Source organism: Podarcis cretensis (genome assembly GCF_951804945.1).
Source record: "Podarcis cretensis genome assembly, chromosome: 6".
Taxonomy (NCBI): domain Eukaryota; kingdom Metazoa; phylum Chordata; class Lepidosauria; order Squamata; family Lacertidae; genus Podarcis; species Podarcis cretensis.
The window spans coordinates 2,220,572-2,236,696 of record NC_137175.1 but is presented as its reverse complement, the minus strand read 5'-3'; the positions used below and the strand labels follow the sequence as shown (position 1 = coordinate 2,236,696).

Sequence of the window (16,125 nt, the reverse complement as noted above, 5' to 3'; positions counted from 1 at the left end):
ATCTATCTATCTATCACCTATCTATCTATTATATTATCAACCAATAAGTTTGTGTATGTTTATTCAAACCCTGCCAAGGAGTCCAGTTCATTTTGTTGTCTTGTTAGATAATTTGCAAAAAGCTCCCATTCTTCCTTAAAGTCACAGTTGTCCTTGTTCCGCAGTTTGTATGTCAATTTAGCCAGTTCTGCATAACTCATCAATTTTTCTTGCCGCTGTTCTTTCGTTGGGATTTCCCCATTCTTCCATCCTTGTGCTAACTGTTGTTGTTTTTAAAACAACTCTGCTCAGTCTTTTAAAAATGTGTATTTTATATATCGTATTTTTCGCTCTATAGGACACATTTTCCCGCACCAAAAATTAAGCAGAAATGTGTGTGCGTCCTATGGAGCGAATGCAGGCTCCTTGGCCTCAGCGATAGCAACACAAAGCCTCCGAAGCGCAAAGGGAGCGCTCCCTCCGCGCTCCGGAGGCTACGCGTTGCTTTCGCTGAAGCCTGGAGAGCGAGAGGGGTCGGTGCGCACCGACCCCTCTCACTCTCCAGGCTTCAGGGATAGCCGCCTGAAGCCTTCGGAGCGCAGCATGAGTTCCGGCTGCATTCCGGAGGCTTTGGGTTCCTTTTGCTGAAGCCAGGAGAGCAAGACTCTCCTGGCTTCAGTAGAGAGGGAGAGCTGTGCAGCGCCCCTTCAGCCAAGCGGGAGGAGAAATGGAAGGGGCTCCGTTTCTCCTGCCGCTTCGCTGAAGGGGCACTGAGCAGAGAGGGGGAGATTTTTTTTTTTCTTGTTCTCCCCCTCTAAATCAAGGTGCGTCCTATAGAGTGAAAAATACGGTACTTTGCTGTTTTGAAATTTGTGTTAGCTGACTTGGTCTGTTAAACTGGATTCATGAAATAAAGAAATGCTGGGGGATATTGACGCTGTGGTCTCCCCCCTGCAGATGGAGGTGCTGAGCTCCCTGAAGGCCCTGGGGCGGCACGTCGACAGCAGCCAGCTGACCCCAGCCCTGGAGGGCCACTTTCCCTATTGCCACGGCGAGTGGGTCCAGTACTTCCAGGTACCTATTGTTGCAGTGGATGTTGTTGCCTTCCTCTTCCCCCTTTCTCTGCCTGCTCCTTTTGCATCGCTCAAGACTTCAGGGCTGCTTCTGCAGCTAGCAGGGAAACGCCCCACCTTTTAAATATTTGGAACAGTGGGAAAGGCTCTGGTGTCCAGATATTAGGTTCACCGCTTGCTACACCATAAAAGAGAATTTCAAGAAATTTCAAGAAAATGTTATTCAGGTGGTACCATCAAAGCTTGCCAAAATGTATAAACAGAAGTCTAATTTATGTTGGAAAAATGGAAGGAACATTGTTCCATATCTGGTGGAGCTGCCAAAAAAACCAAGACCTACTTGGGAATGATTCATGAAGAACTAAAAAATATATATGTTAAAAACAGCTTTACAAAGGAAACCAGAGACATATTTATTAGGCTTATTGGGAAAAGATATACCACAGAAGAAAGAAAGGAATTTTCAGCTGCCAGGATAGTATCTGCCAGCAAATGGAAGAGCAAACTAATACCCACAAAAGAAGACTAAGCCAATTTATAGAAATGGCAAAGCTAACTGCATACATGAGAAGACAGACAAACCAAAAACTCAGATCAGAATGGCAATGTTTTGAAGAATACATGGACAAACACTGTTCAAGAAAGAATAGGTTGATATGTTTAGATTAAAGGAGTAAAGTAGAAAATATTAGTTAGGAATGTCATAATGAGATCAAAATTTAAAAGTTAAAAATTGCAACAATAGCATCAAATCTATAAGATAAGGAGGTTGAGCTGTTGGGGGGGTCAAAGGGTATGGTGCTGGGAAGATATGGGGAGGGGAAGTATTTATGTATTTATGTATATAAATAGTAGCCTTATTTTTGTATGTCTTTGTAGGGTGCATTTCTTTTTCTATATTACTAAAATTTAATTTAAAAATTAATGGGGGGGGGGAGAGAATACCCATCCTCCAGCCTGCAGGCCTCTGCTGCATCATCAGAGTCGACTGTCAGTCCGCTCAGCTTCTGAGGCGATGGGCACCATCTTGTTCTTTGCTGCGGGCGCAAAGCCAGCTTTGGCCTCTCTGATCCCACCCTCCTCTATCTCCCTGCCTCAGTTTCCTGCTTCTTGCCCTCTTCTAACCATGTGTCACAACTTGTTATTTGGGGTTATTTTATCTGACCGGCTGCCTGCCTGTGCTTCCTCCCCCTAGAAGATGCACCAGTTTGTGAGCGACCTCAAAAAAGCCTCCGAATTGCTGCAGAACACCACCCAAGAACTGGAAAAGGGGGGCAGACTGGAGACCCTGCAGGTAACACCTCCTCCCCCTGTGTGTGTCCCCCCCCCCCCAGACCTCGAGGAAGCATTGGGCGTGATTTTTTACACATGTTAGGACCTCAAGAAATGCAGCGCAATGATTTTTCCTTGCACAACGGATCGTTTCCCCTCCCTGTTGAGTGCTTCCAAAATCTGCTCCGGAGTTGAGTTTGGGGGACAGTGCAGGGGGGAGGGAATCATAGAATCATAGAATCATAGAGTTGGAAGAGACCACAAGGGCCATCGAGTCCAACCCCCTGCCAAGCAGGAAACACCATCAGAGCACTCCTGACATATGGTTGTCAAGCCTTTGCTTAAAGACCTCCAAAGAAGGAGACTCCACCACACTCCTTGGCAGCAAATTCCACTGTCGAACAGCTCTTACTGTCAGGAAGTTCTTCCTAATGTTTAGGTGGAATCTTCTTTCTTGTAGTTTGGAGCCATTGCTCCGTGTCCGCTTCTCTGGAGCAGCAGAAAACAACCTTTCTCCCTCCTCTATGTGACATCCTTTTATATATTGGAACATGGCTATCATATCACCCCTTAACCTCCTCTTCTCCAGGCTAAACATGCCCAGCTCCCTTAGCCGTTCCTCATAAGGCATCGTTTCCAGGCCTTTGACCATTTTGGTTGCCCTCCTCTGGACACGTTCCAGTTTGTCCGTGTCCTTCTTGAACTGTGGTGCCCAGAACTGGACACAGTACTCCAGGTGAGGTCTGACCAGAGCAGAATACAGTGCATTAGCACTGACCCTTTTACTAGTGCAATAGGGAGAGCCAATGGTGTGATACAGTCCTTTGCCATGAGAAAAGGACTGTGTTTTCCCTCCAGGTGAGAGCTGTAATGGCTTCATTTGTGGTCTGTCCCAAAGCTGAGCTGCCTGTCGCAAAGAGCTTACAACAGTGTGGAACATAGCTGTCAACCGTCCCTTATTTGGCGGTAAAGTCCCTTATCCCAGTGCTGTGTCCCGCTGCTGTCCCTTATTGATGATGTCCCTTAAATTTCCTGGGTTTCAAAGGAAGCAGCTTCTCTCCCTCCCTCGCTGCCGGCCAGGGAGGAGGGAGGCTCCAACTGTGTTGCTTGGCTGCATTGCTCACCCAATAAGTAGTCTAAGAACGACTGGGGGGTGGAGCTTGCATGCCTTGTGCCAATCAAATCGGCCGCGTTGCCTGGGGACTCGCCTTTGCTCAGCGCTTCCCAGCGGAGAGGTGACGGTGGTTTTCCTTGCTGCATCCCCTTTGCCGGGTTGCTGCGCTGTGGGAACCACCGCTTGAGGCTTCGTTTGGCTGCTGGCTGGGCTTTCTGCCTTTGGCTCGGAGGGGCTCAGAAGTTGAACATACCTGTGCTCGGAAAATCCCTTATTTTGGCTGCTGGTCCCTTATTTTCGAGGCTGCTGGTCCCTTATTTTCAAATCTGTACGTTGACAGCTATGGTGTGGAATAATTCCATCAATGCCGTTTTATTTCATTCAGAATAATCTAAGAAGTGTTCAGCCTAGTTCAAGAATCGCCAACCCTTTTGCAGGCTGGCAGGGGCTGATGGGAGATGCAAGCCAGAGGGCACCAGGTTGGCAAAGGGTCCCCCCAGTTCATTTCCATTTTGTTCTCAACAGCAGTAAACCAAAAGCTTCTGGGAAATTTACAAAGACAGCTTCTCCCCAGCCCCAATTTGTCTCCAGCATCTAGTATTCCAAGGTAGACTGCCTTTGCCCATGGAGGTTTTCTTGAGCTTCCAGGGCTAACGGCCATTGACAGACTTGAATGTGGCTAATGTGGGTCATTGTTCCGCAGGACGTTGAGCATCAAATGGAGAGGCACCAGATGCTGATGCAGAAGGTCTTGCGCAATGTGCAGCTGGTGAGCTTGCAGAGGGAAGGTGGGGCCACGCTGGCGAAACTGAGGAAGGAGGCAGCCTGGCTCAGCTTCTCCCCCAACGTCCGGTATGAAAGCAAGGGGGGGGGGAGCTCTGGCTTCCTCAAGGCCGTCTCTGGGTCTGGGGAGAAAAGTCACCTCCTTGCAACCCGATTCGGGTTACTGCAGTTCCTTTCGCTACCACATTTTTTCAATCTCAAATTCAATTTCTCTTTTTTTAAAAAATAAATAATTTTTTATTAAGATTTTAAAGGTTACAGAAAAAAAGAATAAAAAGAGAACAATCAAAGAAAGAGAAAAAAAACCCAGTACATATACAAAAAAAGACATCATCAAAAAACCGAAAAAAGAGAAAAAAGAAATAAAAAAACAAGTCAAACCTTTAACTCAATTACTTACATTAACTTATTTCCTTGACTTCCTCACGCCTCCCATTTTTGTATTCTAATTCAATTAGATATTCCAGCAAATCCTTCCAACTTTCTTTTAATCCCAATAATTTATCTTAGCATACTATAATTCCCCTCTTTATATTCTAATTCATATAAATATTTCAACAAATCCTTCATCTTATTTTTATCCTTATATCTTATCTTATTATACTATAATTTTCCATTCTTTCTTTCACCAAATAACCATCCACTTTTACTTTATCCAATATTAACTCTCATCAAAACTTATATATCTGTACTTATTCTTAAGACGCTTCCCCTAGGGTCAAAAAAGATTCCATTCCACGATTTTCCCATCTCTCATTAAAAAAAAAAACAAGAAACAAATTATATTATATACACTTTAAATTCCCAATTTTCTTCCACCAGATTCCCTCCCCGGTTTTGGCCCCTAGCAAAAGTCCATCGATCTCGGAAAACCGTCAACCCGGAGATCTTAAATCCGAGGCTCTTAAGTCTCTTTCATGTCCCCTCTGCCGGTCTTTTTGATAGTCTTTGGTGTTGAAAACCAGATCTCGAGGAAGCTCCAACCCAACGGTAATCATATTCCTTCCTACCAAACTTCCATAGTTAAAAATAGGGCCTATAGGATATTCCAAATCTTGTTTCACACTCAAATTCAATTTCTCCACATTTCCTTTATTTAAAAGTTCTTGTTGAAATTTTTTTAAAAAACACAATTTTTGTTAAGTTTTCCATATTTCATTACATTTTCATTACATAAATCCATTTTCACATTACCAAAGATTTCAGCTCAGACCTACAAACGTTTTCAAATGTTTAGAGTTTTCTTTCATATAAAATATAAATTTGCTGCAGTCCTTTTGAAACAGTTCATCACGCCGATTCGGGATCTTCCCCGTCAGCTTTGCCAACTCCACATATTCAACCATCTTCATCTGCCAATCTTCCAGTGTAGGAAGTTCCTGCTGCTTCCATTTCTGGGCCAGAAGTATTCTTTCGGCCGTTGTGGCATACATGAACAAATTTACATCTTTTTTTGAATTTCCTCACCAATTAACCCAGTTCTTGTTGAAATTCCTCAGCGCTTTTGTACAAATGGCACCTCTTTTTAAAAGCACCTTCCCTAATATGCCCCTCTCTTCGTTAGGAACAGCATCGGCCGGGCTCTGACCCTCTACAACCTGGTGGAGGAGAAAGTCCACATGCTGGTCACCAAATCCAACGGCTGCCTGGAGCACCTGGAATTTCTGCTGAAGATCCGACAGCTGGAGGCGGAGTTTGGCAAGGTCAGCAAGGACACCCCCACCCCTGCCCCAGCCAAGTGGTACCCACCCAAGGTTGGCCAACCACGGCTGTGCCTGCCTGACCCAAATGGCTGGGAACGGTCAGCAGTCGCAGAACTTCAGAGTTGGAAGGGGCCCAAAGAATCATTTACCCAACCCCTGCAAGAGAATACCGTATTTTGCACCCCATAAGATGTACCTAGTTTTTAGAGGGGAAAGCAAGAAAAAAAAAATTCTGCACAGAGCGTGTAAGCAGCTCTCGCTTTTCTTGCTTTAAAGCAAGCAAAGCCAGAGCCGCTTACATGGCTTCTCTCTCGCTTTGCTTGCCCATCCCTCCTCCCGCCTTGCTGTAAAGCGTGGCGGCGCCGGAGCAAGAAGAGGGGGAGGAGACACCGGAACAGGTGCATTGCTTGCTTTACAGTGAGGCAGGAGGAGGGATGGGCAAGCAACGTGAGAGCCGTGCAAAGCGGGACAGAAGCCACATAAGCGGCTCTCGCTTTGCTTGCTCCTGTCCGTCCCTCCTCCTGCCTCGCTGTGAAACCAGCAGAGCAAGAGCCACTGACAGGCTCTGTGCAGCTCTCGCTTGCGCAGAGCGTGTCAGCAGCTCTTGCTCTGCTGGCTTCACAGTGAGTGACAGACGGGAGCCATGGGTCCGGTTGCGGAGGCATCCCTCAGCTCACGACTGCAGCGGCAGCTGAGGGATCTCTCTGCCATCCAGTGCATTCGCTCCATAAGACACACAGACATTTCCCCTTACTTTTCAGGAGGAGAAAAGTGCGTCTTATGGAGCGAAAAATACGGTATTTGGCAGGATTTGATTCTGCCTTCTGTCGCCTCTGCCGGGATGGTTGAGGGTGGAAGGATGAAGAGAAGCTCAGGATTGTGAGACCGTTCCACTGTCAAACGGCTCTTGCTGTCAGAAAGATCTTCCTTGCGTTCAGGGATCAGTTCCTGGCATCTCCCCTGCCTGAATCCCTGGAAAGCGGCTGTCAGTCAGAGCTGACAGCACACAGCTAGGTCGTCTCAAGAGAGTTTTCCTCTGTTCCTAAGATCTGGGCTCCTTGATTGGGGAGTCACCAGTTTTCCCTGGAGGAGGTTCCTTCCAAGAAGCCATCTCTTGCGTCCCGCCGCTAAAACCGTGGCTTCTTCACACAGCTCAGTTTGTGGTTCGACGAAGAAGGCGAGTCGGCGCTCTGCGAGGCGGGGTCTGCAGCCGAGGGCAGCTGGGAGGCGGCCCAAGAGTCCCACCAGCGGTTCAAGGAATTCTTCAAAGAAGCCTCAGTAAGTTGGCCGAATCTCCCTGCTGCCTGCTTTGCACCAGAAACGCACACTGGGAAAACTGGGCTTCACCCAAGTAATGTGCAGAAAATGCAGGTATTAGTGGAAATGATGCATAAACACGCATATAATAATGAAAATAAGGTGCAAAAATATGAACATAAGAATGTAAAAGGGGCTGGGCATTTTGGTGCGAAATTATTCAAATATGCACTTGTTTATATGCAATTTCTCCTTACATGCACATTTTTTCCCCAATTTTTTTTTTATTGATTTTCCACATTTATCACAAAATGACATAAAAAAACACACAACAAAGAAAAACACACTACAATACAATAAAATTAAACACAGAGAAAATTTATTTCTTCAAATACCTAATTCTCATAACATTGATAACTGACTTCCTCGAATCCCCTCTATCTGAATTTCATTATATCACCTTTATAACAGTTCTCCAAGTTCATATTTCTAATAACATTAACTCCTTTTTAAAAAAAAATTATTAACAGACCAATCAAATCAAATCACATTAATTCCAAATTACAAAGCCAAATTTTAAATTTTTGTTGGGGGTACCCATATTTCAAGTTCCGAAAGGGATCCAATCATCTTGTTGCTGCTGCTTTGATGTCCACAAATCTATCTAAATGATGTTCACAATTCTATCCAATCCTTCCTTGTTGTTTTCCACATCTCTTCTTGTTGTTTTCACATATTTTTCCTTTTTCTTTGTGACCTCTGATAGTCTCCACAAGCGAGTTGAAACCAACTGTAGTCCTGTGTGGGTTTTCCCATTCATCCAAGGGTCATATTCAGACTGCTGCCGCTTTTCATCACTTCCATAAATAAACACACTCTTGCCGTCTACTCGTTAATCTTCACAGGTCTGTCACTCCCTTTCTCAGTCTTCTGAGGAGGTTCTGTCAGAAATCCCATATAAAAACAGATCCATAGCTTCCTCCTCCTCAGTCATCAGTCTTTCGACAGAACCTGCCAACAGGCGACTCCCTTTTTATTGCTGCGCCATTCCAAAAGCCCTTATTCTTTTCTGGATCTCCATACGCCAAACTTTTGGTTGATAATTCATTTCTACACAGTTTTTAATCGTCCCGCTTAGGTCAGTTATGCGATGGTTCTTTTTGGGGAGGGGTTCTTGGGTAATCACATAACATTAACTCCTTTCATTTACTAACCTCTTCTCCTTTATTAATATTCTAATCCTTAATATTTACTGCCACGTATCCTTATTCTACCCCTATTTGTTACTTCCAATTACATGCACATTTTTGCAGACCATCCCCCCCCCCCCCGTTAGAATGCCTCTGCAGTTGGAGGCAGCGATGCTTCTGAATCCCAGTTGCTGGAAACTGCAGGAGGGATGAGATCCTGCACTCAGATGCTGCTTGCAGGTTGCCCCTAATGGGCACCTCGTCGGCCACTGTGAGAACAGGAGGTGGGACCAGATGGGCCACTAGCCTCATCCAGCACACTCTCCTTATGTTCTGTCCTTCCTTCCCCTGTTAGGTCCACTACAACCGGGGTCTGTCTCTGTCAAAGGAAGCCAGCAAGGTCCAGGGGTCCAGGTTCCCAGAGATGGAGGCCTTTGAGGCAGCGAAAAGGGCTTTTCAGGCCAAGCTGACCATGTTCTACATGGAGATGGAGATGAAAGGGGCGGAGCTGGAGACACTCCTGGACCTCTACAAGTTCTGCGACAAGGTGAATGTCCCAAAAGCTGAAGGAAATGATGGAGGGAGGCTGGGTGTGTGAAGGGGACTGGAACAAGGAAGTGGGAATCTTTAAGGCAGATGGGGCCTTTGACATGGGGCGTATCTGCTACCACCACATCCCTGGTGAGAAATTATAGCAAGGATGAGAAAATGGGCCAGGATGAAGCCCTGGAAGGAGCAAGTAAGAATGGTTGTCCTGTGTTTTTGCCCCCCCAGGTCACACAGTTTAACCTGGACTGCCAGCGCCACCAGGCCACTTGGATCTACAGAGAGGAGGAGCCCAAGAGCATCCAAGCCCTTCGAGATATGGAGGATGCCCTCCAGAAGCTCTCCAGCGAGTTCTCCACTGAGACCTTCCAGCAGATGAAGGTGCAGGCCTCCAGTGTGCGCAGCAAGAGGGGTCTAGCCGTATGGAACGAAGCCTTGGAGAGGTGCCAAGAAGCTAGGCAGCTCCTCGAAGATGCCCTTGCCAGGTCCAAGGAGGCTCGGCAAGGAGGTGCAGAAGATTCGGATCCCGTCACAGCTACCAAACTCTCAGGGGAAGATGTCTGCTTAGATGGAGCATCAACAGAGCACGTCAGAAGGACCCAAGATATGGGTGGAGCTGGTGTCCATGACAAGGCTTCCCAAGAGGTCCCCTCATGTGGTGGTGGGATGCTGAAGGGTGTGAAGGCCAGCGAAGAGGCCTACCTTGCTTCGTTGGACATTATTCTGGAATGTGGGGGCCCTGAAGCTCAGGCAGACCCAGGCAAAGAAGCCCCTGGAAGCGCCCATGTGACAAGACAGGACTGCCCTCCACCGACCCTTCCCTGTGCCTCTTCCCCCAACACCAAGAAGGTGCCAGCCCCCTACGAGAGCTTCCCTTCCACCAAGCAGCCTGGCCTCTCCATGCCCACCAGAGGCCAACGCAGCAGGAAGAGAGAGGCGGCCCAGTACTTCCAGCTCTCCAGGCACGGGAGTTTTTCCTCCGAAGATGCAGATTCTCAAAGCTCCACTGAGGACGCTCTGAGCTCAAGTGCCACCTTGCCCATGGAATCGTCCAAAGGAGCCTGGACTCAGGAGAAGGCACCGGGGATTCTCTATCTGGAGAATCACAGCACAGGCAGCCTGACAGACGCAATGGCCACCCAGTGAGACCGGGGGACCATCCTGGGTGCTGCCACGCCGGGCCTTCTGCACCCATTTTTTTTGATGCTGGATACATTCCTGGGTGCTGCACTGCCCCATGTCTCAAAGGGAAAGCCTTTATTGTTGCCCTTTGTTGCTGGACGTCGCTAAGAGTTCTTCCTGTTGCTGGTGTGTAGCTCTGTTTGGGTAGGAGGCTACCCACCCCCAAAGCCAGCCATCATTTCCTATTGTGGTTCTCATGGAGCAGATGCGATGGAAGACGGTCGCTTTCAGGGCGGAGAGAGTCTGTCCTGTTCCCATCCCAGTCCACCAATCCCATTAGGAACCTGGTTAGTAACTGGCTAGCAAACCCTCCCACTGCCCCGGGCAGGAGGCCACACTTCTGCATGGCAATACAGTCCTACTGATGCTGCATGTCCCAAAGCCAGAGTGCATTTGAACCCTCAAGTATCTGAGGGCTCTGTCCTTGCACCCAAAGGATGAGGGGTCAAGTCCCTGCAATGACTATCGCTGAGAGTCGCATGGTGGCATTCAGGGTTGATGTTTAATATCTTGGTCCTCTGCAGAAACAGAGAGCAGAGGAAGTTTGTACCTGGAAACATCCACCCTGAAAATATTTCCCCTCCAGCTGATTCAGGAACTGACAGCTGTGCAAATGACTCTGCCCCTGGGACTCAGCAGCTCTTCCCAAATGTTTATTTTTGCCATTGTTAATCAAAGGACCCAAACACCCGTTCTGCAATGCTTCCCCAGATACCCGTTCAGAGTGAAAATGAGACAGCGCTTGGGCTGGTTTCTGTGCCTCACAGAAATCCAGAGGCTGCAGAAGACCTGACAAGAAACTACTCCTCCTCCTCCTCCTCCTCCTCCTCCTCCTCCTCCTCCTCTATCATCTCCATCTTCTAGTGGAAAGTCCCATATTTTTCACTCTACAAGACACACCAGACCACAAGACGCACCTAGTTTTTGGAGCAGGAAAACAAGAAAAGAAAAATTCTGAATCTCAGAAGCCAGAACAGCAAGAGGGATCGCTGTGCAGTGAAAGCAGCAATCCCTCTTGCTGTTCTGGCTTCTGTGATAGCTGCGCAGCCTGCATTCGCTCCATAAGACGCACACGCATTTCCCCTTACTTTTTAGGAGGGAAAAAGTGAGTCTTATAGAGCGAAAAATACGGTAGCTTCAAATCCTGCAGCTAGGAACAGAAAAGTAGCCGTGGTGAAGGACCTCATCATTTGCCCTGTGGCCTATTAGCCCCTCCACAGAATGCACCCCCACAAAGCTCCTTTTCTGTTCCCACATCTTCTTCCATGCAGGTAAAGAAATAAGAGACCGGGAGCTTGAGATAGGGAGGGGGGAATAGCCATCAGAACCAGAGCAAAGGAGGGAGGACCTTTCTCCCCCCCCCCGGCCTTCTCCTGATTCCCTGATTCCCCCCTGCAGACCGATTTCTGTGGGCCTGGCACACCTGGGCATCCCATGCTCACCAAGGTCTCCTACAACGGAGTGGCTCCCAACATTGGAATCACGGACTCAAGTTCATCCGTTTTGTTGAATTGATTAAACTGAATACTTATAATTGGATTTTGAATAAATGTGCAATTAACAGTTTTGAATTTTATTGTGTTCTTATCTTCCTTAGTGAGTCGTGCAAACCGCTGCTCTGAACAATGATTTCTGTAGTCTTGGGGGCTGGGGAGAGGCTTATAGAACTGAAGGGGCAGAGGCTCAGAAAGGTTTGGGAACCACTGTCCGAATAAACATTCTTGCTTTTGGGAGATTTATCTCCCCTCCTTGATCATTCAGAGAGCCTGCTTATTCAGCATTTATTCCTGATTTTTTTGAAGGGAGAGTCTAGATGACATTGAGCCAAGCAAATGCTATCGGACACTGCCCAGGGGTTTCCTCATCACTTCCCTTATCAGAGAAAAAAAATGCAAGCTTTTGGAGAAACGGGCTTGTGCAAAACCGCCAGATTAACTTTGATTGTGCAACCTGGGTTTGCCGGAATGTGACCGAATCTCTCCCCCCCCCCCCCCGCCCTCGTCCCAAAGAGGAACAGTCTGGAAAGACCCACAGCAAGGATGTCAGAAATCCCAGCTGCAAATACCCAAAAGCTTTAGACAGCACTCTGCAGCTGGGCTGTCAGGGTAAAGAGGGATGGGAGGTGGGTGGCATTTTGCAGAAAAGGACGGGGAGCAGATCTATTAGATAATCTGTTTTTTTTGGATCTGATCCCTTCTGTCTGCAATGAGACAGAGCTGGGCAGTTTTTTCTAAACATGGGGTCTCCCCACACCCTCGCTTTCCAAACAGCTGCAAGTGATCTCTGCATCCCTCAGCCGCTCTTTCTCGGTGCCAAAATTTCCTTCCCACTTCTGGAGACAAGCAGGGCTCTTCGTGAGAAAGGAGATCCAGGCAGGGAAAGGCGCAGGAGACTTGATTTGTCCTTTAAGCTGAGAAGCAGGAGCCCAGGCGGGCCTGCTACAGCTCTGTCGCTCTGCCACACCTTGTAGGATCCAGACTGGGCCCAAGACCTCTGTACGCTTGTAGATGTGCAAAAAGGGAAACTGCAGAGTGTGGGGGAAAGAGAGGAAAGGACAAAAGTAGGGAGGCTGTCTTGAAAACTCACGCTCTCTCTTAGGACTTCTTGTTGTTTAGTCATTTAGTTGTGTCCGCCTCTTCGTGACCCCCTGGACCAGAGCACGCCAGGCACTTCTGTCTTCCACTGCCTCCCACAGTTTGGTCAAACTCATGCTGGTAGCTTCGAAGACACTGTCCAACCATCTTGTCCTCTGTCATCCCCTTCTCCTTGCGCCCTCCATCTTTCCCAACATCAGGGTCTTTTCCAGGGAGTCTTCTCTTCTCATGAGGTGGCCAAAGTATTGGAGCCTCGGCTTCAGGATCTGTCCTTCCAGTGAGCACTCAGGGCTGATTTCCTTCAGAATGGAGAGGTTTGATCTTCTTGCAGTCCACGGGACTCTCAAGAGTCTCCTCCAGCACCAGAATTCAAAAGCATCAATTCTTTGGCAATCAGCCTTCTTTATGGTCCAGCTCTCACTTCCATACATCACTAGAAAACCATAGCTTTTACTATACGGACCTTTGTCAGCAAGGTGATGTCTCTGCTTTTTAAGATGCTGTCTAGGTTTGTCATTGCTTTTCTCCCAAGAAGCAGGCATTTTAAGTGCATTATACAAATGTGACACTAGATGGCAATGATGAGCTCATGGGAAATTCAATATATTTTTCAAAACTCTTTTTAAAAAGCATTTTCACAGTGTTTTTTTATATGTATCTAGATTCCACCTTAGAGCAATAGAATTGTAGAGTTGGGGTGGCCCATGGGGGTCATTGAGTCCATCTCCCTGCATAGACGCCAACTCTAAGGGGCCCAGGTCCTTTCAGCCCCACAATGAAATATCTGGGGGGCTGCCCCCTGAATGCTGAGAACAATCAGTTGTGGAGGAGGCCAAAGGTGGTACAACTTCAGTGGTTGGTGCCTCCTCCTCCTCCTGTGAAGGGGAAAGGGGGGGGGGAGGAGATCTGGGCTGGTGGCAGTGAAGTTTGCACTGCAAAGGATAGCTGTCTTGTTTTGCATGTTGTTATATACTGAAATAAAAAATTTAAGGTCATATATATAATAAGTGTTCATAAATGTACCAAGCAAACACATACATAAATATATAAACCACATGTCTGAAGCAGCACAGGAAAACAGCCCTGAAACCGTTTTGACTCCCAAACTGACCAAATGTTTCTCTGCAAGGAGGGAGGAGGTGTAAAAAACCTTCCTTGTTACAGGAATTTAGAAATCACCATTTCAAAGGAATTGCTAGACTACCAGGAAAGGCAATCAGATAAGGCATTATCAGAAAACCTGCCGGACAGGAAAAATAACAACATTCAAATTTCTGTTGTAGACCACCTTTTCTGTGAGGTACTGTAAGTATGATGTATGGAGGGGTAGTCTTGAGCTCCAGGGCAGGGAATTTAAAATGTCTAGACGTTGTTCGAGGTCCTCCTCCTTTCCTGCGTGCGAGGGGAGCAGCACCCTGTTGCAACAGATCAATAAAGAACAGGCTTACGAGCTGCTTTGCTTCTCAATATTCTCTGGTTGGCCTCTGTTCTTTTCTCCAGCCAATGGAGAACCTACAAAGGACCCTATAAGGGTTCTTTTGTCCCTCATAAGGGAATAAGGGCAGATTTTCATTTATTACAGTACTGAGCTTGGATCCTAGAACGATAGGCAGGTAGGATCCTTGAATGCAACCACCTGATTGGCCGGCAGGAGGGAAGCAGAATCAGCCAATCAGACAGAACCCATTGTGTATATAATGTACATAAAGCCTAAGTTATGTGGGGGTGGGGGTGGGGATTTGACTCTCTCCCTGTTTTACGAGCTGCAATAAAAAGCAGGAAATCACTACGTGACTCCAAGTCTATTTCACATATTGATTTTTAAAAATGTGAATTGGGTGGTTTCTCATTAAACTACAAACGAAATTGATTCCTCCCCCCATCCCTTCTGGGGTACGGGTGGGGAAGGTGTGCTTTCCACAATGTTGCTGGGGGGGGGGATGCATGTCAGGAAGGTGTGTCAGCTAGACCAGGCACAGGCAAACTCAGCCCTCCAGATGTTTTGGAACTACAATTCCCATCATCCTTAGCTAACAGGGCCAGTGGCCAGGGATGATGGGAATTGTAGTCTCAGAACATCTGGAGGGCCGGAGTTTGCCTATGCCTGAGCTACACTGTTGCTTTCCTGTCCATGGAATGCAATAGAGGCTTCGCTTCTGGCCTTTCCCCCCCAAAGAAGAATTGCAAGTACTGTAAAAGGTGAAAGTTCTTCTCATATATTTTTTTCTTATTTAGAGGAAAGGAGTTTTTGCAATCCCTTCCCACATGACGGAAAGCAGAAGCTGTGGAGTTGCTGTCAGAAGGTCTCAGCGCGATGCTCCGCAGCAGTGACCGAGGTGAAAGGGGTTCAGAAATCAGTGTCTTCGAAACAGCAGCTGAAATCTGAGGAAGGGGGTTCCTCCAGTTCTCAAGGGGAAATCGACCCATGCCAGGCCCTTCTCGGTTGTGGCCCCCTCTCTATGGAATGCATCAACTTCAGTGCTGAAGGTTGCTAAAAGACCCACCTTTTCACCCCGGCTTTGGGGTCTTTGTGAGGGTGAACCATTTGTTTTGGGGAAGTATTTTCTGCTTACAGCTTGGCTTTATTTGTTAGGACAGTTTTAATTTCCAATGCAAATGTATTAAGGAAAAAACAACAGGGAAAAGCCACATTTGACAGCACATTTAACTACACAAGAAAAACCACCTGAGCTTCCATTGAAGGTCAATAGACGCCAGCCAAATATCCAAATACATATCTGGATGAAGCTGGTGTTTATAAAATGTTTATAAAACGTAGCAAGGGCGTTCAGGGCTTCAGAACATTGTATAATAGGCTCCAAGTTTCTTATGTGACTCTAAGGGCTCAGAGAGGCTGGTGGCGGCTGCTCACAACCTTGGGATGCCCTCCCCAGAGAATAATAATAATAATAATAATAATAATAATAATAATAATTTATTTATACCCCACCCATCTGGAGGGCTTTCCCCAGCCACTCTGGGCGGCTTCCAACAGAACACTAGACTGGCTCCTTCTTTGTTGTCCTTCCGCCCAGCAGGCATTGTGAACTGATTGGGGTGTCGTTTTTTTAAAGGAAGGGGCTTTTAAACAACGCCATGCTGTTTTTATTACCTGTATTTTAATAGATTTGTTTTTTTAATATTGTTTTATTTCTGCTAAAGTTTGATCACCCTTTAACGATGATCTTTTACACGTTTTTATAATTTTATTTGAGGCTGCTTTAATTTGTGTAAGCTGCCCTGTGTCCTGATCTGGGGAAAAGGTAGGATATTAATGATAATTGTAAACATGCTACGTAAATGGATCATCTGAATGAGGAGCCCTTGTAAGGGTTTTGGGGGGGCCAGTGATCACCTCCAACTTGGATGGATTTAAAAGATCCATGGAGGAGCAGAGAGCTATTGATGCCTATTAGCCACAATAGCTTTCTT

At 46.9% G+C, this 16,125-nt stretch overlaps 1 protein-coding gene across 1 annotated transcript in view; it reads left to right on the top strand.

Moving 5' to 3' along the window:
- KIAA1755 overlaps nucleotides 1-11,670 on the top strand; it is a 35,183-nt gene extending 23,513 nt beyond the window's left edge. Inside the window, exons 8-14 of the mRNA XM_079978927.1 lie at nucleotides 937-1,053; nucleotides 2,248-2,346; nucleotides 4,142-4,290; nucleotides 5,786-5,924; nucleotides 7,077-7,202; nucleotides 8,727-8,918; nucleotides 9,146-11,670. Coding sequence (XP_079835053.1) covers nucleotides 937-1,053; nucleotides 2,248-2,346; nucleotides 4,142-4,290; nucleotides 5,786-5,924; nucleotides 7,077-7,202; nucleotides 8,727-8,918; nucleotides 9,146-10,063 — 1,740 coding nt within the window. The 3' untranslated portion in view covers nucleotides 10,064-11,670. The remainder of the gene's footprint in view (nucleotides 1-936; nucleotides 1,054-2,247; nucleotides 2,347-4,141; nucleotides 4,291-5,785; nucleotides 5,925-7,076; nucleotides 7,203-8,726; nucleotides 8,919-9,145) is intronic.
- The last annotated feature ends 4,455 nt before the right edge of the window (nucleotides 11,671-16,125 follow it).